This window comes from Talpa occidentalis, unplaced genomic scaffold (genome assembly GCF_014898055.3).
Source record: "Talpa occidentalis isolate TD23 unplaced genomic scaffold, MPIMG_talOcc4v2.1 talOcc4.10, whole genome shotgun sequence".
NCBI lineage: Eukaryota > Metazoa > Chordata > Mammalia > Eulipotyphla > Talpidae > Talpa > Talpa occidentalis.
In genome coordinates, this window is record NW_023600993.1 from 31,553,766 (window position 1) to 31,577,272 (window position 23,507).

Below are 23,507 nucleotides of genomic sequence, written 5' to 3' on the forward strand. Positions count from 1 at the left end.
CCGAAGCCTAGAAGGGCTGGAGTGTCAAGATGGGAGATACTGGGGAAGCAGTGACGTAGTTCCTTCTCCGCTTTGTTCCAAGATGTGGGTCTGGCGCTTTTGTTGAGGGGTATGTGGCAGGCGGGCGTGGGGTGTCGGTCCGGGTTGTGGGGGGTGAGGGCGGGCAGCCAGGCAGTGAGCCGGGGCTCCAGGGCTGCCCGCCGCGGGGACAGGGAAGCCGCGGCGCCCGGGGTCGTCTTGGGCCCACCGCTACCCTCGTTTGGCGCTGCCCTTTGTCTTGGGTCTCATCTCCCACTCGATCTAGCTGCTCTCTCGGGCCAGGCAGATAGTAGTGACAGAACTGTGCCATCCCTCCCCCTAGCCTGTGACCGCCTTGCTAATAGGGGCCGAGATTCCCTCCAGGTTCTCAAAGACTCAACCAACCCTAAGTATCACCAGCCCAGTCCCTGTTTACCATGAGGACACGAACCCAGAGTGTACAGAGTCTTGACCAAGATTTCTCGTGTGTACATTCGTTCATTCATCCATCTATCCATCCATCCATCCATCCATCCATCCAACAGATACTTTTTTGAGCACCCACTTACTAGTGTGCTAGGTCCGGGGTTACAGTCTGAGCATTATAGCAGAAATATATTCTGGTAGGAAAGTAATGGAACAAGTTTGAAGGGTTGAAGCAATGTCTGGGAATCTGGAGAGGGACACACAAAATATTTGAGGCTTAGTAACCCTAAGAGATGGGTAATAGGTGGGGAGAGGGGTCTTCTAGTGTTCTTTTAAACCCTGTCTTCCTGTCTCTAAAGACATTTGATTCAGCCAAGTTCTCCTCTCATCCCCCTCCTGTAAACTTTCCTTGGAAAGTTGGGTTGCAGAGAATGTCTCAGTTGGAATGTACTTTACAGTTAAAAGAATATGGGGGTGAAAGAAAGTGACTGTGTCATATGGGAATGAGAATTTCCTTCAGACACAGAAGACTTGTCTTCCACTAACCATATGAACTTTGGCATGTTATTCAGTATCTGGAAGCATCATTTCCTCATCTTTAAAATGGGGTGATCATCCTTATTGCTCAAGTCCTATTAATAATAGAAGGAAAGTTGCCCGGTGATGGGACACTGCCTTGAGTGTCTATTTGGAGCTGAGCTGTCAGAGAATTTCATCATTTCTGTCTGTTTACAGTGATTCAAGACCCCATTAGGAACTTCCTCACCAAACCCAAGGAAGAGATCTGTGCAGGGCAGATTCTTTGGAGGAGGCTGTCTGTGCTGGGCAGGTGAGACCTATTCTGTGAAGTTAGTTAGTCTGGGGATAAGAATCTTGCCATTTAGATATATAATAGGGGGAGCAGGACTGAAAGGCAGCATTTCTTTTTTTCTATTTTTTTAAAGATTTATTTATTTATACAAGCACTGGGTACAGTCAGAAGCGCGGGAGGGTGAGAGAATTCACCAGAGCCAGAGCAGAGAGCAGAGCAGGCAGAAGGACCAAAGTACACTGCTGAGGGGAGCAGCGGGCGGCAGGAGAGGTCTGCGCGCCATGTGGGACCCTCCTCGGGTGGCCGGGGAGGAGCCGGGGATCGAACCGGTGCTGCAGAACCGGAGCTGCAGAGGCTGCGGGCAGCTTCGCAACCCAGCGCTCAATCACTGCGCCACCAGGGAGGCCCCTTGAAAGGGAGCATTTCTGATAGCCATCATGGAGTAAAGAAGCAGAGAAGTGGGAAGGGAGAGGTAGAACTCAAAATTGAGGAGTAGAATCTGGGGATAAGAGGAAGGGAGATGCATTATAACTCAAATTTGGTTGTCAGATTTGAACTTGTGTCCCAGGTCACCCATAAATTCCAGTTTCCCAATTTCTATATTTTAATGGAAGGCTAGGTATTTTAGGAGGTTCCTTCTAGGTGAGATATTCTGAGATTCTCTGAGTATTTTTCTCTATTAGAGAGCTTAGGCCCTCAGGTGACCTAGTTGGGACAGAATTGCCTGGAATGCAAATATACTGTCCTGGTGTTCAGACAATATGAAGCACAAAAGGAATGAACAAGTAAGGAGGGGATGATGGTGTCATAAATGTGGCAGATGACTTCTTACCATCCTGTACCTGACAGAATTAGAACCCTGAACTTATCACGTCAAACAACTTTTACTGGGCCCTCTTTGTGCCAGGTATGGTATGGGGTTTACATATGACCGTCATGGGCCCTGCTGTTTGAGAGCTTAAAGCTAAGAGTGTACCTGTGAGGAGGAGGAGTGATACACACATACACAAAGCTAATTCTAACATAAGGCAACTCGGGTTTATATCAGAGTTGTTATGGTAGTTTCTGAAGTATAAAAAAATTTTATACTGTCAAATCTGTCAGCTTTTCTGTATGGTATCAGCCTTTGTTTTATGTCTAAGACTTAGGCCTTCCTCTCTCTGAAGACAAAGAGTCCCCTGATCTTTTTTCTTTTGTTTCTTTTCAACTCTTATATTTCACTCACCTGTCTTTCTGGAATTTATTTTCAGGTATTACCTCTTACTCCTCATTCCATTGCATCTGTTAACCAAGGACCATGTGACTGCTGCACAGGGGATGTGAACAGGCAGGTGCTGCTGGCAAATAAAGGAATACAACCTCTCTAGGTAAAAAACACCGGCCTGTCTGTCTCTCTCAGCTGGACTCTGCCCTTTGTGGTTTCCTCATAGCCTGAAATGAATGGTGGTGCTGAGGTCAGAACACTCACCCATCACTCTTGGGGATCTGTGTCTCAGAGGTCTGTGGGCCCTCGCTGGTCTTCATCCATTGCTGTTAGCTGAGATTGTGTTTTTGTGCACAGTTACCTGGATATAGTGTCCTGCTCACCCTGTGGTCTCATCTGTTCCTCCTCTGACTTTTCCAGTTAAGATTGCACCTTAGAGGGCCTCCCCGGTGGTGCAGCGGTTGAGTGCTGGGTTGCGAAGCTGCCCGCAGCCTCTGCAGTGCCGGTTCAATCCCCAGCTGCTCCCCGGCCACCGGAGGAGGGTCCCACATGGCGCGCAGACCTCTCCTGCCGCCCGCTGCTCCCCTCAGCAGTGTACTTCGGTCCTTCTGCCTGCTCTGCTCTCTGCTCTGGCTCTGGTGAATTCTCACCCTCCTGCACTTCTGACTGTACCCAGTGCTTGTATAAATAAATAAATAAATAAATCTTTTAAAAAAAGGTTGCACCTTAGAGTCCCTGGGAATTCTTCCAGGATTTCTGAGGAAATCTCCTACCCTTCCCCACCACTTTCTTTGCCTACCCTTCATATCTTGAGCACCAATTTGTGTATATGTACCTGTGTGACCCTGCCACTTTTGAGATGTGAGCTCCAACCTCCACAGTTCTCTTCTTGGTGGTCATCATTGGATATTTCCTTCAGAGAGTGGGACTCAGTGTCTCAGAAGGCTGAGACACTAGAAACTGGTCAAACTTATTTGAAAAGCTGTAGGCAGTATTATAAAACAGTTTCATTCCTTCTGACCCAGTAACTCCCTTATAAAACTTTTACCTAGGAATATATTTCACCGGGAAGAAAACTTTATATGTGTAAAGTGATCATGATAACAGCATTGATTAAAACTCAAGGAATAACGGAAATGTCTAAAACTAGCAAAGTTGTAGGTAAATTATGAATTCAGTCAGTAGTATATTATATAGTCATAAAATGATCATATGAATAGTAAGTAATAATGTGGAAAATACATATAAAATTAAGTAAAATTTGGATTCAAAATTATATCTACTTATATTTATAACTTTAGAATGGTGGATATGGGTATGTCTGAAAAGAAACATACTTAAAAAGAAATTAGTCTTGTTTTTGAGTCATGGAGTCAAGTTTCAGGTTTTTTTTAATGACCCAACCTCCTCTTGATTTGAAATCTGCTAATAGGTTATCTGTATGCCCAATTTCACATCAAACCAGTTGGGAAGTTCCTGCTCATTCCCGACCATTACTTTCATGGATCAGCCTCTCTTGGCTGTGATGTCCCCTACTATTAACCTTTTACCTGATAATTTTCCATTCAGATTCCTTACCATGCAAGATTCTGTCAGTTTCCCCTCCCATGCTTTAACTCTCCTTCTTCCCCAATTTAGCCTCTCAAGTTTTCACCCAAAGACTCAGTCTGTCAGAGTGCTGCCTTGGTGAGGAAAGCAGACTGACTCAACTAGCACATACCACTGAATCCAGCTACAGACCGCCCCTTAACTGATTGTTAAGGGAACTGATAGCTAAGGAACAGGTCAACAAGGACTAAAATTCAAACTGATCTGAAGATTAGTCATTTGAACTACTAAACTAAAGGATGTTTCAATTTTTTTTAGGATTAGATGACTCCAATTCTGGGAGTACAGCACGAGACAGGAAGAAAGCAGGATGGATTTTAGGCTGCTAATTGTTCATTCTGGTGCTGGACTTGTTCAGCTCCTGTTAGCCCTTGGCTTTCCACAAGCCTTTACCTTAGAATTATGCTAACCTCATTTTTCTCATCTTTTTCAATCAGTTCCTCCCAGCTTTGAATATTTACCCTTCTTTGTGAGACCCTGTGGTCTATCTCATCTTGTTAGTTTGGATTATTCTCCTTCCTGCAGTGTAGAGAACAGGTGACATATGCAATTTCTGTTTTTCCTGTCAGATGGTGGAACTGGCACTGAAGAGATGTTGATTCTAAAGTATTATTCCTGAAAAAATCAGAATCTCTCACTTTCAAGTGAACTCCAGAGATGTTGCTAAGGAAGTGAAAATTTAGAAAGTTCATCTGAGAGGAAAGAAGACTCGAAAGGCCACTGGGATGCTGCAAGACAGAGAAAATGAGAAGAAAGACGAGAAACTTCAAACATAAGACAGTTAAAGACAATAAAACTATCACAGAAGTGAATGACCAAGAATCTGAAAAAGATGGTAGCCAGTGTTCTGACCCAACAACAAATGAGAGAATTCAGGCTGAAAAGAAACAGTATGTATGTACTGAGTGTGGGAAAGCCTTTAGTCAGAGTGCAAACCTTACAGTACACGAGCGAATTCACACAGGAGAGAAACCCTATAAGTGTAAGGAGTGTGGGAAAGCCTTCAGTCATAGCTCCAACCTGGTTGTCCATCGGAGAATCCACACTGGACTGAAGCCCTACAAATGCAGTGAATGTGGGAAATCGTTCAGTGGTAAGTCACACCTCATTCGGCACCAGGGAATCCACAGCGGGGAGAAAACTTACGAATGTAAGGAGTGTGGGAAAGCCTTTAGTCGGAGTTCAGGTCTTATTTCACATCACAGAGTTCACACTGGGGAGAAACCCTACACTTGTGTTGAGTGCGGGAAAGCCTTTAGCCGGAGTTCAAACCTTACTCAACATCAGAGAATGCACAAAGGAAAAAAAGTTTACAAATGTAAGGAATGTGGGAAAACATGTGTTTCTAATACAAAGATTATGGACCATCAGAGAATTCACACAGGAGAGAAGCCTTATGAATGTGATGAGTGTGGAAAAGCTTTCATCTTAAGAAAGACCCTTAATGAACATCAGAGACTTCATCGTAGAGAGAAACCTTACAAATGTAATGAGTGTGGGAAAGCTTTTACTTCTAATCGAAACCTCATTGATCATCAGAGAGTTCACACTGGAGAGAAACCCTATAAATGTAATGAATGTGGAAAAACCTTCAGGCAGACTTCTCAAGTTATTCTACATTTGAGAACCCACACGAAGGAGAAACCTTATAAATGTAGTGAGTGTGGGAAAGCCTATCGTTACAGCTCCCAGCTTATTCAACACCAGAGAAAACATAACGAGGAGAAAGAAACCTCGTAAGTCACATATTGTTGGTAATAGAACTAATTCCTACTTTTTTGGAAAAGCAGTTTTCAGTATCATCAATCTTAATTCTACTTCTAAGAACCCATACAGGGAAAATAATCAGAAGTAGATAAAGATGAACAGAAGGGATACTCATGCTGGGATGGTATACAAATAAAAGAAAAAAACTAGATCGTCAGCAGTACAGGGTTTAAATGAATGATGGTCTACCCATATGATAGTTTTGCAGCTATTGTAAACATTTTTTAAAGAATATGTACTGCCACGGGTGAAATAATCCTCGTGGATAAAATGGAAGATAAAAAATTTATGTGTGAGAAATAAGATAAAATAGTATCAAACCAAAATATCAACAATGGTTTTTCTCTGGATGATAGAATAATAGGGTGATTTCTATTTTTTTCTTTATGCTTTTTTATGCTTTTTAGATTTTCTACAAATGAGAATGTACTACTTTTATATTCAGGAAGAAGTGCAGTATTTTTAAAATGCAACGAGTCCATGCCCACTTTCACTCAATTCGTAGAAACAAGGCTCTAAAGTCTTGGGGTTGAAAGGTAATACTGGCACCCAGTAGCAGTGGAAGCAGGAGCAGATCATTTCCTTTTAGAGCCTGTTTCCTGCGTAGTAAAATCAAAAACATCAGTTCTTGTCTTTTGCAGTTTTAAGACTAGCTGACTTTACACTTGTCAACAAAATGTATAACCCACTTCATCACTATTATATTAAAAGAACACAGCAAAAATTTACTACAGCCTCCTCTCCCACAATTGTAGAGGGATCTGCAGATTATTAGAACCACCTAGGTCACATCTTTTCAATGCATGTCTACAAAAACAGAAAAAAAGGCACCCTTATGAAATTGAAACAATTGCTGTTTCATAATCCATTAAGAGATACAATCACTATAAAATTTCGCAGGAGATTCTGCCTATATGATATGTAGAGCTTAGCTAGGATCAGAGAGAGGTGTTCTAACCCCAGATCTGCCACACAGGGGGTTGTCAATTTTGGTTGCAAGATGGTGTCAGTAACTGCAAGATCTTTCTCACAATTCCTTCAAAGCCAGGAAGTGAGGAAGCTTGCTGAGATTTTGTCCTGTTTCTCCTTTTATCATTGAGAAAAAGCCTTTCCCAGAAAAAGGGAGAGATACTGAGCCATCAAAATTGTAGGTACTCCCTAGCTTCCTGTTTTTCTTCACGTGCAGTCCACAGAAAAGGCCTTAGTCCCCTTTCAACCAATATTTTAAACATTTAAGTCCTTACCTTAAAATCCACCTGAGGACACATAAAAGCTCCCCATTCTCAATCCAGCCTTCCTCTATTTGTTTACAGTGAATCCTTAACTCTAAATGCTATTTGTCTTATGCACAAAGTAATCTATTATTTCAGGAATTAAGAACATGTTATCTCATCTAATACTTGTATAAGAAAAGGAGTCTTAGTGATGTTAGGTGACTGTTTCGTAAGAGGTTGGAGTCAGGATTTGAACTCAGATCTGCCTTTCAAGTCCACGCTTTCTTCATTATACCAAAGTGCCTCTGCCTGCCACGGTGGTTCACATGGAAGTGGGAGACCAGTTGGGATTGTCCTGGGTTGTCCCTTCCATGACAGGTGTTTATAGCTGGACAGTTATTTCATGGCTTCATAAGGAAGAGGTATCTTCTCTTGAGTTAGACTTACGGCCTATCACTGCATCAGGTAATTTAGTTTCAAGGCTTATATATTTCATTTTTGCTGTCGCTGGAAGGAAAGAAGTAGAAGGTGTGACGTATATATGTGAATAGGGATTGTTTTGATTTTGTCCTATTTTAATAGGATAGTGACTTACAAATCATTTTGTAATATAAAAGATCCTCTTTACATAGTTATTCAGGCTCTGGAACAGATTTGCTGCTTTCAGGGGTAGGACTGTTTTATCATCAGTTATCCCTGTACCAATGCTTCCTCAGGCACAAGGGTAGGATTACCCACATCTGGCAACAGTAAAGGTGTTTCCATCATTTCCCCCTTATTACATGCCCTTTTAAAATTAAAGAAAAGGTCTGTCTTCCAGGCCTCTTGTCATGCCAGCCATCCTGACCTGCTGGTTAGCTACATGGAAACTCCCCATGACAGATGTCTACTGGTCTTGCTAACTCTGCTTTTAGAAAACAGGCAATTGACTTATCCTATGTGCCTATCAGGGTTATTTTTTTGAGCATTTATTATTGCCAAGCAGGTATTCTGTGACCAAAACACTTCCCCATCACTGCGCCGTAGTGTAGGAAATTCTTCAAGTAGGTTTTTTTCATTTTAAAAGACTGTGATCTTGAGATAAATAACTTCTAGGAAGGATACCCCTGAGATATGAATACAAATCCTGGCATTTCTTGCCCCAGGCAAGCTAAGATAATAGACCCATCTTCTAGACTGATACTTGTCTTGAGCTGCAGGAATAAATGTTGACAATTGGTCCTTGTACTCTACCAGGTAAATATTCTACAATATAATTTGAACTGATTGCCCATCTTCCTCCAGGAGTTTTTCAAGACTACAAGCAGGTTTTACTTCAGCCAGAGTTTAAGTACGCAGTTCCTGCCATCCTTTCAAGCCCTTTCATGATCTCTCTGGAATTCAGGGTCTATATCTTTGAATGTGTTTGGGTTTTGTTTTGTTTTTTAACTTCCTGTTCTGGTGGAAACCTGTCTCTCCAACAGCAGTGTTTTCTCTGCGGTCTCTCAATTGCTAATTTTTGTCTCCCTCAACCTATGTACCTTTCTGTTCTGCCAAAGTCTAGCTCTTTTGAAATGTGTAGCACTAGACACTTAGTGTCTTACTATCCCCGTTCTTGTCTTCCACTGGCTTCTTTTACACTCACATTTATTCATTTATGTTTTTAGTACCCTGAATATTCCTGAGGACTATGAAGGGGTTAGAGTTTTAACCACAGACATCCTATCCTAGTTGTATAGAATTGTCCTTGTGTAGAATAAATATATCTCGTTTTAGTTGAGAGGAAATGTGTAAAATAAAAACTTATTTTATATCTAGCTTTGATTGGTGGGAAATGTAATGTGAAAGACAAAGAATCCTGCATAGAGAGCAAAGTCAAAGTGTTTACCTAGCCTTAGTGGGATATTTTTCATTGGTGGTGTGTGCTGTGTTATTCTTACTTGGAACTGAGAAGAAAACTGAAACTGAAAAGAGCTTTAACTGAATCTAAATCCCATAAGACTAAATTTCATTTCAACTCTTATGTTCTCAGTGACAACTTCCTGTTTGATTTTTTTCCACTCAATTTAAATAAAATATACTATAATGTTAGATTGTTTTTAGAAACTAGACTGTCTTTAATCACCTCTGATGTTATAAAACTGGAGTCATTAAACTGTTTTTGACAAAATAGTTCTAATTTCTCCAATAAATATCTGTTATTGTTATAAATATCACTGATTTTTTTCCTTTCTGCTTCCTTCCATTGTTCAGAGTGGGAAGAAAACAGTTCAATTTGCTTTTTTTTAAAAAGCAACTAACAGCTTTTGTAAACTGGTTCTGGCTTGTTTCTGATTCAAACATAACATGAAGTTTATTTTCTTACTCAGAATACATAAAGGAGAGCTCTCTAGCTGTTAGAAAGTATCCTTCTGTTATTTCCTTAGGAGAATTGTACAACCAGTTACAGTCTCCCCTCATCCCACCCAGCCTCATCTCTATTTCAAACCTGAACTATTAGTTGACCTCAAGTGGCTGTATAAAACCAGCCATGTTTGTTGCAGTCCTTTCCCATTCCAGAAGGTAGGTTTATGAGGGGTAAGAAAAGAAATGGCAGACTACTTTCTGGGAAACAAATACAGGACCTATAATGTTCACACTCCTCTGACTAACCATTTCAAACTAATAGGTACATCTGACTATATAGATTATAGGACATGCAAAAACTGTAACCAGTCCTGAAACTCAGCCTAGTGGACTCCAAATCTGGAGATCACAAGAGGTAATTTCATACAAACTAATCTCCCAGGCCCACCAAGTTCCAGGTACTAGATATATTTATAGTTTTTATCTAGGTGAATTATCTACTTCTGATTTGCCCAGGGCAAAAAATGGTCCCAGAACAGATGACATTTAGTGGCTGAGCCAACTGGAGTCTGGAAATTCTGAATTAGGAGTAGCAAAAATAAGGTAGCAGGGAGTAAAGCTGAAGTGATGTATGTAAAGAAGCCAATCTATTAGGAGCCACAGTGAAGAGAAAGTATGAAGGAATGCACTAGAATGAACATGGGATTATAAGGGATAGAAAAGACTTAGAGGGAAGGCAATGAGTAGCAGAGGGAGAAGTAGAAAGAAAACAGAGCAGCTGGGTTACATTCACAGTGGAACACAGGTCAAGATTCATTTACTTTTGTAAATGAATGCCACCTCATTAAGGTGCATTCCCCATGAGGCTGATTCCCAGTGTCTTCTAGCTGGTGGAGCCTGTCTTCCTTCCCATGGCAGTGTGTAACTGGCTAGGGACCCTTCTCATTACCATATCATTCGGAACAATGGCTTACTGAAGCTCACTCATCTGTGTCTCTGGATACCAAAGTCCTATTTAGAGGTTTAAAGAACTGTCTTCAGGATTCTCTGGAACAAGATAGTCTGCAGAGGAATACATAGATGTTCACAAAAGTGGGTATTGTGGGAGGGAAGAACCTTATCTGACTTAAAAGTTGGTTATTTAAGTTTCTCCAAAAGCAGCCTGAGATAAGGGGAGGTAAGTTATTTGGGAGGTGATCCAAATAACAAGAAGCAAAAGGGAGAGAGCAGGAAGAAGGAGAGCCAAGGAAGAAAAGCCAATAAAGAGTGAGTTATTGTGTAGTTCCATGGTAGGAAACAGGCTCAATCCCATTTGGGGTTCCCTTAGAATCCATAAAGAACTTAGCTGAGAATTTTCTTACCAAAGGACTTGAAGCTTGGGCATTTACGCACCAATTCTTACTTGTCCTTCTTTCAAGGCTGTCCTTGGGAATATTTTCTCCCACTTCCAGGCTGTGCTTGAGAACTGGTTGAGCCGACTTCTGAGGCTTCAGAGAAGCAAAATACCCTGAAATGTCATGAGGCACAGTTGAGATGGGAGGCTGACAAGATGGATAGATAGAAACCATTCCTCAAGAGTTATACAAAGTCACAGGTAGGCAGAGGTGACGGGTTCAGAGCTGATTGTGGCATATTCTTTCGGCAGTAAGCAGAAGCTGCTTTTAATGTTAAACTTAAGAAATTTAGTATCTACATATACTCCCTTCACTTGCATAGTAACTGTCAATACCTCCATTATTTCCCAAAACTCAAAGGAAACCATCTGCACAATTTCTTGGACAGGGAAGCGCCTCAGTTGCATATTGCTGTTTCCCAGACTGACACTTCTAAAGCAGGGAGATACTAGACTGACCCGAACAGTCACTTTGGCGCCTTTCCAAAGCCCATGGGGTAGAAGCCATGATACTCGGTCCAACTCCTTCAGGAGGCAATAACCGTCCCGAGGACCTGGGCCAGGTTACGCACCTCTGCATCCTTTGGGTCCAGAATGCAGCAGCCTCTACTCCGTAGTTTCAGGCCACGGAGACCCAAGGGTAGGAAAACCCCCTCTCCTAACCTCTCCTCCTCTGGGAAAAGCAGGGAACCATAGAGAAGTGGCTTCCTAGAGAGCAGGGTAGGGGGAGACGCGCCGAGCAACCGGAAGTCGCGGGACCGGGTGGGTCAGCCATTATTCTGGGCCCGGGCTGCCGTCGCGTCCAGCTTCCGTGTCATCTCCCGGCGTCCCGCGGCCGAGGCGTCGGTGCCCAGGGCCGGAGCCGCGGCCCGGCCGCAGGTGAGCGGGTGAGCGCGGGCCCGGCGGGCATGCGCAGAGAGGGGCCCGGGGTGCGGGCTTGAACTCGCCGGGGCAGCGCCCCCCGCGCTGGCCGGTCCTCGGCTCTGGCCCGTCGCGCTGCCCAGGTCCGCCCTGTGTTGGGGCGGCCCCGACTGGGCGCGCTGCGCCGGCTTGGGGAAAGGAGTGCGGCCGGCACGTCCGAGTCGCGTCTGTCCCGGTGCCCCAGTCACAGGCTGGTCCGCCGCTCTGAGCGCAGCGGTCGGGGTAGCCTGGCTCCAGCTCAGGCCTTTCTGTTGTGCCTCAGTCTTCCCTAAGCTCATGCAGAGAAACAGTTTAAGATTCCCTGGAGTGGCTCCCACACTTCTGGGGGCTTTTTTCCCCCTATTTTTTTGAGGGATGGACCAATTCCCATCTTTTAATTCAGTAATATCATGGTATTTAAAAAAAACAAACGTAACCACCCATATCACGATTATCAAAGAGAATGTACTTTAATGCTAAGTACACGCTTAGAATAAAAGCTATTTTTTGCAAGAAAGGCAGTGGCCAACCTGTCAGTGAATGTGCAATTACTGTGCTTTTTGTTTTACAGTTTGCCAGATTAAGGCTTTATAGTGAAGTAGCGTTTGGAAACTATTGCTTAGACGGTTGGCTTTCAGAAGGCTTATTTAGATGGAAGTATTTGAACTTTTGGAAATAAAATCCCTGAGTTCACGATTTAGTCCCACAGCTTAACTAATCAAGCGGCCTTGAGTGAATTGCTTAGCTTCTCTGAGTCTTCTTCTGTTCTTTTAAACTTAAAACTCACAAGCCATTTTTGATAAGCAGGCAGATCTACTTTTAAGGGTTTTTTGTATCTGCAGAGTAGGAGTTCTGATAATTTGCTGTAAAAATTATTCGGATTCCTTTTTTTCCATGTTCTACTTATTCATTTTTTAAAAACTCTTTGGAGAGCAGTTTTAGATTCCAAAATTTAGCAGAAAGTATTTCCATGTACTCCCTACCCCCATTCACAGCATCCCCAACTATCAGCTTCCCCCAGTAGAGTAATTAATATATTTATTACAGATGATGAACCTACATCGACACATTATAGTTACCCAAAGGCCATAATTTACATTAGGGTTCACTCAGGTATTATACATTCTATAGGTTGGGCAAATATATAATATGTCCACCTTAGGCATCGTCATCATTGTGAAAACCGTCGGGTGTATTTACTCAAACCTAGATAGTATTGCCTGTACCTAGGCTATATGTGGGGACTACTGTGTAACATCATTATGTGGTGCAAGACTGGAGTATCATACAGGATAGTTCCAGTGCCCTAAGAATTCTCCATGTTTTACTTACTCATCCTTTCCTCTCCCCAGCCGCTGGCAGCCACTCATCTTTTTATAGTCACCATAGTTTTACCTATTCCAATATGCCATGTATTTGAAATTGTACAGTAGATATAGTCTTTTCATATTGGGTTTTTTTTAACTTAATAATTTGCCTTTAAGTTTCTTTCATGACTTGATAGCATATTTATTTTTAGCACTGAATAATATTCCATTGTCTGGATGGACCACAGTTCATCTATTACCTATCGAAGCACATCTTGGTTGCTGAGGTTTTGACAATTATGAATAAAACTGCTATTTCATCCATCTGCAGGTTTTTTTCTCTTTTTAAAGATTTATTTAATTATGCATACAGGAGCTGGGGTACAGGCCAGAGATGTGGGGGGTGAGAGGATCCACCAGAGACAGAGCAGGGAACAGAACAGGCAGATGGACCGAAGTACACTGCTGAGGGGAGCAGTGGGCGAGGCAGGAGAAGTCTGCTCGACATGTGGGTTTCTCCCTGGCCGGCCAGGGATGGAACTCTTGCTGCAGAGGCTGTGGATTGCTTCATAGTACTGTGCTTAACCCCTTGCGCCACCAGGGAGGTCCCATCTGCAGGTGTTTGACATAAGTTTCCAACTCCTTTGAAAGGAGCACAATTTTGGACTGTAAGGTAAGGGTATGTTTAGCTTTCTAAGAAACTGTGAGACTGTTTTCCAAAATTGGCTATAGCATTTTGCATTCCCACCAGGAATGGATGAGTTTCTCTTGTTCTACATCCTCACCAGCACTGATAAGTAGTGGCAGGTCATTTGTTGTTTTAACTTGTATTTCCCTAATGATGTATGAATGTGAGTATCATATCATTTCAAGCACTTGTTTGGATACTTTATATTTTCTTTTTTTTTTAAAGGTGGCTTAGAATTCAGGTTTATTTATTTATTAAAAAAAAAAAAAGATTTATTTATTTATTTATACAAGCACTGGGTACAGTCAGAAGCGCGGGAGGGTGAAAGAATTCACCAGAGCCAGAGCGGGAAGCAGAGCAGGCAGAAGGACCGAAGTACACTGCTGAGGGGAGCAGCAGGCGGCAGGAGAGGTCTGCACGCCATGTGGGACCCTCCTCCGGTGGCCGGGGAGCAGCCGGGGATTGAACCGGCGCTGCAGAGGCTGCGGGCAGCTTCACAACCCAGCGCTCAACCGCTGCGCCACCGGGGAGGCCCTGGATACTTTATATTTTCTTTGGTGAAGTTTCTGTTAAGCTTTCAGAAGCTCATTTTTTATTTATTTTTTTAATTTATTTTATTTTATTTTATATATTTTTACATCATTTTTCTTTTCTTTCTTTTTTTATTATTTAAATTTTATTTTTATATTCCCCTTACAATTACAACCCCCTTATTTTGACCCCAAGCCCTCCTTTCCCCACCCCCCAACCCCCATAGAGTGTCTCTGGTTCATAGTTGTTTGTTGATTTTGATATTTTCCTTCTTATAGTTATTCTTTTTCCTGGTCCCTTATTTAAGTTTTCTAGATTCCTGCTATGAGTGAGACCATCCGGTATTTTTCTTTTTTTTTCTGGCTTATTTCGCTGAGATGATCCCTTCCAGTGCCATCCATGTTGCTGCAAATGGCATGTGTTTATCTTTTTTGAATGCTGGGTAATATTCCATGGTGTATATGTACCACATCTTCTTGATACAGTCATCTATTTTTGGGCATTTGGGTTGTTTCCAAAGCTTAGCTATTGTAAACAGTGCTGCTATAAACATAGGGGTGCAAGTGCTCTTTGGAATTGATGTTTCTGTGTCCTTTGGGTAAATACCTAGGAGTGGAATTGCTAGATCATATGGAAGTTCTATGTTTAGTAGATCAAGAAATCTCTACACAGTTTTCCATAGTAGTTGGACTAGTTTGCATTCCCACCAACAGTGCAGGAGAGCAGAAGCTCATTTTTTAAATGAGGTTTTTGTTGCTGAGTTTAAAAGAGTTCTTTTATAAACTATACAAAGGATAGCAATCTTTAATCAGATATATGTGTCTTTTGCAAATATTTCCTTCCAATCTGTGTACATTGCCTTTCACAGAGCAGAACTTTTTCATTTTAATGAAGTCCAACTTACTGTTTCTTTCATGGGCATGTCATTTGTATCTTAAAAAGTCCTGATAATACTGAAGACCATCTAGGTTTTCTCCTGTGTTCTCTCCTAGGACTTATAGTTTTACATTTTACAGTTAGATCCATTTTGTGTTAATGTTTATGAAGCATTTAAGATCTCATCTAACATCTTGGGGGTTGTGGGGGGTTGTGGATATCCAGATGTTCCAGCACCATTTGTTGAAAAGTCTGTCTTTGTTTCATTGTATTGCCTTGGCTTTTTTATCAATGAATAGTTGACTTTATTTTTGTGATTGTATTTCTGAGCTCTCAGTTCTATTTCTTTGATTTGTGTATTTCACCAATACCACACTGTCTAGATTACTGTAGCTTTATAGTGACTTTTCATATGAATAGTTAACAGAAAATAAAAGAGAAATGATTCTTAAAAATGTACTCACTTGAAATGCAAGTTTGTTTGGCAAAGATCCTGAACTTTGACAGCTGTATTGATGAGAGAGAGAGGAGACAGGCACTCACATATAATTTACGCTGATGGGGAGTGTGAGTTACACATTCAACTAAGCCCAGTAAAGGACTGATTGGCAATATCAAAAGTACAGTCACATAAATTTTGACTCAGCAGTTCTGCTTCAAGGAACTTTTATATGCCTACACACATGTGAATTCATGTATGCCCTAGGTTTTGTCATGATACTATTGCTGTTAATAAAAAAAGATTGGAAACTGCCTAAATATCTCCTATCAGTATTGGAGTGGGTAAATAATTATGATGTATCCATAGAGTAATACCACTCTATGGGTGGACATATATACTGACAGGAAAGATCTCTAAGATAGACTGTTATTGAGGGGGAAAAAATTCAGTATCTGACTCATCATGTGTTATCATTTGTGGAAAAAGAATACAAAACATCATACATACTTCTGTATACATACATAAATAGCTCTTGAATATTTTTCTATACACAAGAAATTAATGGGACGAGGGAAATTTTGCAGAGTATGCATTTTATGATTTCAGATGTTGAACTGAGTGAATATATTATCTGCATTTTTAAATAACAAGAAAAAATGTAAAGTGAAACCTCTTTACTGGTTGCTCATCACTTTAGGTACATGATCACCTTCTCATTCTGCCTCTCAAGAGACTTTAGAATTTGACTTCTGTTTTCCTTTCCACTCTACTACAAATTTACTCCAAAGTTTACTTCCCATCTCTGGTTTGTAAGGTACATTTCCAAAAGAGATACATGTGCTGTCACTCCCTTACTTTTGAAATTACAGGTTCTTTCTTCCTGGAATGACTTTCCTGATTCCAGGGTCTTTTTATTTTTCCTTTAAATTTAAAGCCCAGTCCAGAATTATCTTCCATGAATTCTTTCTGTGCTTATATGACCTCTTATTAATTTTTCTTGGATATTATATTGAAATTGTGTTTCTCTTTCTGCTTTTCTGCTTGGTTATACGCAAGCTCCCTAAGGTTCCATGTGTTAAATAAAATGAATGAGGGTGCTTTCTTAAGTCTCTGATCCTTATGTAACTGATATAACTTTAAAAGATTAAAACTATTTGTACCTTTGGCCCAAAAATTGTTTTGCTGGAAATTTTTTCTGAAAAATAAAATAAATAAACAGCTATAACTAAAATTTCATGAGCAAGGAAAGTCATTGCAGCCTTATAATAGCAAATTATAAATAATCTGAATGTCTAACAACAGTGGACTACTTAAGTGTGTCTGGGGCTGATAGGCTCTGGAATGATGATGATGAATATTAAATACTATGTTCTCAATATAATATGTAAAAAAGCAAGTTACAAAGCAGTAAAAATTGGATCCAATTTTGTGATCCAGGTCAGGGCACAGAGAAAGGACTGGAAGAACACTGTGGAAAACAATAGCAGAGATTATCCTTTAATATTATAAACTTAAGTTTCATAGTAGGAAAATATTTCTAAACAACAGATTTATAAAGAGCAGTAAGCCTAAATTTTGTGTCAAACCTTATTCAGATTTACCCAATTATTCTGGTTAACAAAATGATTTTTCAGAGAATTATAGGCATGTATATTAAAGCTACACAGAATTTAACTCAATTTAACTTTGTTAATTAAGAAGGTATTTGAATTTCATCCCATGTTTATCAGAATTAAGATCGTGTTTACCTGCTAACTTACAGAACACAGGAAAGAGTGGTAGTTGTGGAAGGATACTAACATTTGAGGCCATATAGCAGGCACTGTTCAAAAACTTAAATTAGATTCTTAAAAGTCTGTAAAGTAGGAACTGCTGTTACCCCTAACTTACAGGTTGAGAAACTAAGACTCAGAAGTGAGGTAATTTGTTCTAGGTCACAGGGGAATATTCAGAATGCCCATTGTTAAGAGTGGTCGGTAAGGGGTTTGTTGTAATTAGGTGGAGGAGATGCTGTGGATGAAGATCAAAGGAATTTCACGCCTTTGGTTTCAGTAGTGATCTGGATAAATGAGTTGTGTGTCCCATATCCCTGGGCAGTGGGCTTCTATGAGAGGAGGCACTGCCCAGAGTCTAGAACATCATCTTCAGGGAGGTTTTCTTCATCACTGAGAAACGACTGGGGTCTGAAGAACTTACTTACTTATCTGGGTTAACTTTAACATTGATTTCTTGAAGTCTTATAGATGATGGCCTCCCAGCTTTAAGGAAGAAGTCAAGCAAGGATTGAGGGTGCCTGGCGAGGAGCCTTGCTTGAATGACCACAATGACAAGAGAAAACTGGGCCCACAATGCTCTGAGACAAGAGGGACTTGTTAAAGGAAAGGATGATACATGGAAATGGGGAACCAGCTTCCAAGGGAGCAGCTCCTCTGTTTGGGAAACTTCCCACCTGCACTTTAGACAGTTACGTTACCATGACACGTCTGGACCTCATGAGGCACTGAGCCGACTCCGGGAGCTCTGTCGCAGGTGGCTGAGGCCAGAAGCACGTACCAAGGCCCAGATACTGGAGCTTTTGGTGCTGGAGCAGTTCTTGAGCATCCTGCCTGGGGAGATTCGGACCTGGGTGCAGATCCATCGCCCCGGGAATGGTGAGGAAGCCGTGGCCCTGGTGGAGGAGCTACAGAAAGACCTTGATGGACCAGCACTAAAAGTGAGAAAGCAGAGGGGAGAGGATTGATACAGGGCAGGCCGGGCTGGAAGGTGATCCTGTGATTTTCATTAACATTTAATAGCATATTAACAACCCTAATACTAATTAAAGCAGTTTTGTGTGTGATGCAGAACATAGGCTATCTTTGCAGAGAAATGAATTTATGTAATTAGGGTGTTTGGGCCCAATTCATAATCAGAGTAAAGACTGCTTTGGCCTCCTGAGCAATACTTGTAATGCTGAGTTTTGTTTAAGAACCTGAAAATATAATGTTTCTAAGTGTTCCCCGAAACAAAAATATACACGTTGTTTGTGTAAGTCTGTTTGGAATAATGATGTAAGCCTGGCATATAAAAGGCGGCAGGAGAATAAGAAGGAAGCTTTCTAGACCAGGGAAGACCTCTCTACTGAGGATTCTTTGAGCCAAGGGATTAAGTTAGGATATTTGGTTCTGGTAAGATTTTTATATCTTTTACCATTAAGTTGAGATCTTAATATAGTTTCCAGTGTGTGAGATCTCTTTTGGTTGACCTGCAGTCTGCTAGAAACATTTCTGTAAAAGAAATCTAAAGTATAGCTTAACGAGGGAGTGGTACCAAGGAAAGATGAGCTTACTTGTTTTAATTATAAAAATGAAGAATTTTAGAGCTGTATATTTCAGTGCAAATTGCTAATCCAGCCTTCTCATATGAGAGATAAGAAAATGGAGGCAGAAAAATTTACTGCATTGCCTTAGGTTGGACATCTAGCTAACAGTAAAACCAGATGTCTAGACTCCTACTTTAGTGTACTTTCCATTGGAGCAGGAAGGGTAAATAAGTAGAAGGGTGACCCAGGACTGATCTCAAACTAGGTCTAAAGCTAAAACCCTTGGTCTTAATGATTGCTTGTTGCTTCCCATCCCCTTCTTAGCCCACAGCCAGGTTTGAGTGATGTTCCCACTGTTCTGTTGCATCTCCTCTGGGAGAAGTCACCACTGCCATGAATGGGGCTACTGAAGGCAGTTCCTTTGTTCCTAAAGCAAAACTTTACTGTTGTTTGAATGCCCCATACTTGAGGTGGGTTGCTCTGATCTCACAGTTCTACACTGTGGGCAAAAAAAGGTCCATGGTCATTTGGTGAATCTGTTTTCTGGAAGTAGAGAAAGAGCAACTTGTTCTGTTTTGCTGTTCCCAGCTTCCAGCCCTTGTCCAGGACCAGGACACTCTCCAGGAAGGGATGAGCGCTCCAGGAACAGCACTTCCCCATGCACCCACTGATAGTCACATATCAACAGAAATTCATCCAAATCCTCTTACTGATTCATTGGTGTTCAACCTTCAGGATCCTCAGCTTGGTATTTACTTAATGGCTCTGGCTTTGGGCTTTCTTTTGACCTTTACTGTAGTTTATCCCCCTATTTTCTGATAGTTGCTTCCTTTTCTGCCCTGTATATGAATCCCCTAGAGCACCATGTTCTTTCTACTGTTCTTCTTGTCCTTTCCTGGGTCTCTCTAACCTTTTATCCATTCTTAGTGCTATTCTCTGTGTTATCCCAACCCTGCACATGGCATCACACAGAAAAGGCTCATAGGTCATTTTATAGTCATCATTGCCTCATCCTAAGAGTTCTGGGTCTTTCTGAATTCCTTGTTTATAGAACATACTAGACTCAGAGTAGTGGGCAGGTACAGCAATAATCTCACATACAGCTTTTTCTCCTTCCTCAGATCCTCCTGCCCCTGAGGCTTCTGCCCTTTCTCAGGAAGAGAACCCAAGAAATCAGTTAATGGCACTTATGCTGCTAACAGCCCAGCCCCAGGTAAGATTTGCCTCCTCTTTTCTGAAGCCTTGTCTGCATTTCCTAATTGTGACTGAAGTGGTCTCTCTCCTCCTAGCCAATCAGTCCCATCTCTGAATCCAGGTCCAGGCTATTGGAAGGCCTACTTTACACCTGATCTCTTTATGTCCCCCCTGGTATCTTTTGCCCACTTCCTGGCTTCACAATGTGTCCCTTCCAGAGAAGTAAAAGGGACCTGTTTGAAGGAGAGTTTTTGGGCATGGATAATCTCACACCTGACTGTTATTTCAGGAGTTGGTGATGTTTGAAGAGGTATCAGTATGCTTCACTTCAGAGGAATGGGCATGTCTGGGCCCAATTCAAAGGGCCTTGTACTGGGATGTGATGCTGGAGAATTATGGAAATGTGACCTCCCTGGGTAAGGGCCCTTTCTTCCCATTGTTCTTATTTTTATTTCATCTGCCTTTGTTTTCTGATTATGAAAGTAGTTCATACTTATTTTGGAAATCATAAGAAGGAAAAAACTTCCATTTAAACCCACTATTTGCAAACTAATAATTTTGATACATTACCTTTATTTTTTTCTGTTTGTTTGAGGGTTTTTTACATTGCTTTAAGTGTGTGTGTGTGTGTGTGTGTGTGTGTGTGTTGTATTATAGCTTTCTTTGTATTCTCTTTTCTATTATTATAAATTTTTGGCCAATATGTGTATTGGCTACATAATTTGTGCCATAATTCTGTTAGACATTTTCTTATTTTAGAATATTGCTATAATCATCACCTATCCCTATTTTTCATTATTTTTAGAAGTAGAATTACTAGGCCTAAATGTTTGATTTATTTTAAGGTTCTTACTTCATATCACCAATTACTTCATATTACCAAATACTACTAAAATAACTAAGATTTAGTAAACGCGGTAATGACATGATAAATACACAGCCTGTTTAAAGTAGCTCCCAGGGAAGAAAGTGCCTGTGCTTTCTGCTTGTGTGCCCACTGCCTCTGTAATGGCTCATTGTAAAATAGACACTGAAAGCCATTTTTGCTTTTCTTTTTTTTTTTTTTTAAGATTTATTTATTTATGCATATAAGAGCTGGGGTATAGGCCAGAGGTGTGGGGGGTGAGAGGATTCACCAGAGACAGAGTGGGGAACAGAACAGATTGACTGTAGTACACTGCTGAGGGGAGCAGTGGATGAGTCAGGAGAGGTCTGCTGCGCTGTGTGGGTAGCTCCCTGGTGGGCCAGGGCATCAAACTTGTGCTGCAGAGGCTGCGGACAGCTTCATAGGTTGCGTCGTAACCCCTTGCGTCACCAGGGAGGCCCTACTTTTACTTTTTACCTTTTGTCTTACAAAGTGAAAATATTCTTTGGATTTCTTTTGGTTAGTGAAAGCAGGAATTAATGTAGGTCTTTAGTAAAAATGAAGTGGTGTAACATGAATTTTTGAAAAGCAGGGGATATCTGTACTGTTTGTTTATGTTTCAGGCCTGTTTAAAAATTACATCTAGATCTTGCGCATTTCAGGTTATACAGATTCTTTGGAATTGGAACCTTCTCAGGTTTTCTAATTGACTGTTGTTTGCATATATGAAAATAGTGATGTTTTTGTGTGTTGCAAACTTACTGAAATATTTTATTGTCCATAGTAATTTATATTGTATATATTTACACTTTGAGAATATTTTTTAGTATCTCATAATTTTGTAGATTTTATATTTTGATATACATTACCAAACAGCTACCAGTGATGTGACAATTTACATTCCCACTAAAAAAAGCAAAAGAAGACCTACTTCTCATGTACGAATTTATGTTTTCTTTCTTTTTTTTTTTTTAAAAGATTTATTTTATTTATACAAGAGCTGAGGTACAGGCCAGAGGTGCGGGAGGGTGAGAGGATTCACCTTGAGACAGAGCAGGGAGCGGAACAGGCAGACGGATCAAAAGCACTGTTGAGGGAAGCAGCAGGCGAGACAGGAGAGGTCTGCTGGCCATGTGGGTATCTCCCTGGCCGGGCGGGAATCGAACCCACGCTGCAGAGGCTACTGACAACTTCACAGTGCTGTGCTCAACCCGCTGCGCCACCAGAGAGGTCCTGTATGGATTTATGATTTGGTCAGCTTTTTAAATCTTTACTAGATAGATGAAGAGTACTATCTTTTTGTTTGTTTTTCATTTCTTTATTGATGTGGTTGAAATCTTTTCACTAAATCTTTTTAGTGGTCATTTTCCTCCTATACATAGTCTTCCTACATAGTTCTTTTTTTTTTTTAAAGATTTATTTATTTATTCATTCATTCATTCATTCATTTATTTATTTATACAAGCACTGGGTACAGTCAGAAGCGCGGGAGGGTGAGAGAATTCACCAGAGCCAGAGCGGGGAGCAGAGCAGGCAGAAGGACTGAAGTACACTGCTGAGGGGAGCAGCGGGCGGCAGGAGAGGTCTGCACGACTTGTGGGACCCTCGCCCAGCGGCCGGGGAACAGCCAGGGATCGAACCGGCGCTGCGGAGGCTCGGACAGCTTCGCAACCCAGCGCTCAACCGCTGCACCACTGGGGAGGCCCTACATAGTTCTTTTATTAGAACTGCTAACTCTTGTCAAGTGTTTCATGTACTTTTCCACATCTTTGCCTTTTATGACTTGTTAGTTTTAAACTTTAGCAGTATTTACCTTTATGATCTTTGTGGTCTTCTCCATAAAATTATTTTTAATCTCCTGTATTTTCTTCAGATACTTTTATTATTTCACTTTTAAATTTAAACTTTACTCCTAATTTTATCTTGATATACAAATAATAAGAATCCAGTTTGTTTTTTAGCCCAGGTGATTTTTGGGAATTTTAGTGCTATTCACTCAGTAATTAATCTTTTCTAAGAAATTTAAAACATGCTTTTTGGGTAAGTTGGTTATATCTTATGAAAATGCTTATCATGGATCCATACCTCACGCTATAAACCAAAATAAATTTCAAATACATCTGAGTTAAACTAAAAAAAAATAAGAAGAATTATTGCTTATTTATTCCAGCTCTTTGCTATATCTTTTCATTTATTTAGTCCTTAGTTTCTTTCAACAACATTTTTTAGTTTTTCAGAGTATACATTTTATATATCTTTTTTGAAATTTATTTGCTAAGTTTTTTATTCTTTTTGATGCTATTGTTAATTTCCTTTGGGGATGGTACAGTATTACAGTATAGAAAATATCACTTATTTTTGTATATTGATTTTGCAACGCTTCTACTTCATAAAAGCATGTCTACTTCCTTAAAGAATAAGAACCTTCTTTTCTACTATTACCACCCAGCTTAAATTATGAAGCTACTCCTTAATCCAACCACTGTGGGCAAGCTTATGTACCAATATTAAATAGGCCTAGGAAGCATGCCCATTCCCACAGCCAGGAGAAGTAGGGTAGTGTAATTGGCAGTTCTGCCTGAATCCCAGGAAGTGGGGCAGTTGAGATGAATTACGAAGGTCTGACCTACAATTATG

General features: G+C 40.9%; 2 protein-coding genes and 1 long non-coding RNA gene across 6 annotated transcripts in view; 2 read left to right on the forward strand and 1 right to left on the reverse strand.

Moving 5' to 3' along the window:
- ZNF660 (zinc finger protein 660) lies at positions 1 to 9,228 on the forward strand. The gene is made up of 4 exons (XM_037527436.2): positions 1 to 109; positions 1,180 to 1,273; positions 2,506 to 2,622; positions 4,637 to 9,228. The coding sequence occupies exon 4, from the start codon at positions 4,812 to 4,814 to the stop codon at positions 5,805 to 5,807; it is 996 nt and encodes a 331-aa protein (XP_037383333.1). The 5' UTR covers positions 1 to 109; positions 1,180 to 1,273; positions 2,506 to 2,622; positions 4,637 to 4,811; the 3' UTR covers positions 5,808 to 9,228.
- On the reverse strand, positions 7,532 to 11,574 carry LOC129145507 (uncharacterized). Its single transcript, XR_008551182.1, has 3 exons — positions 11,339 to 11,574; positions 10,766 to 10,880; positions 7,532 to 7,555 (listed from the first exon to the last, which is right to left on the reverse strand). It is a non-coding gene; the product is annotated as an uncharacterized LOC129145507 (long non-coding RNA).
- The window catches only part of LOC119258922 (zinc finger protein 197), a 16,778-nt gene continuing 4,815 nt past the window's right edge, over positions 11,545 to 23,507 (forward strand). Inside the window, exons 1-5 of one of the 4 annotated variants that reach the window (XM_037527352.2) lie at positions 11,545 to 11,645; positions 17,746 to 18,223; positions 19,400 to 19,559; positions 19,933 to 20,024; positions 20,295 to 20,421. In XM_037527352.2, the coding sequence (XP_037383249.1) occupies positions 17,825 to 18,223; positions 19,400 to 19,559; positions 19,933 to 20,024; positions 20,295 to 20,421 (778 nt within the window). In that variant the 5' untranslated portion in view covers positions 11,545 to 11,645; positions 17,746 to 17,824. Of the gene's footprint in view, positions 11,654 to 14,711; positions 18,224 to 19,399; positions 19,560 to 19,932; positions 20,025 to 20,294; positions 20,422 to 23,507 lie in introns of those variants that run through there. The other 3 variants (XM_037527362.2, XM_037527372.2, XM_054693370.1) reach the window with 3 other exon arrangements.

Excerpts from the sequence above, each read along its gene's own strand:
- ZNF660 (XM_037527436.2), top strand. The coding sequence starts at position 4,812 with ATGAGAAGAAAGACGAGAAACTTCAAACATAAGACAGTTAAAGACAAT.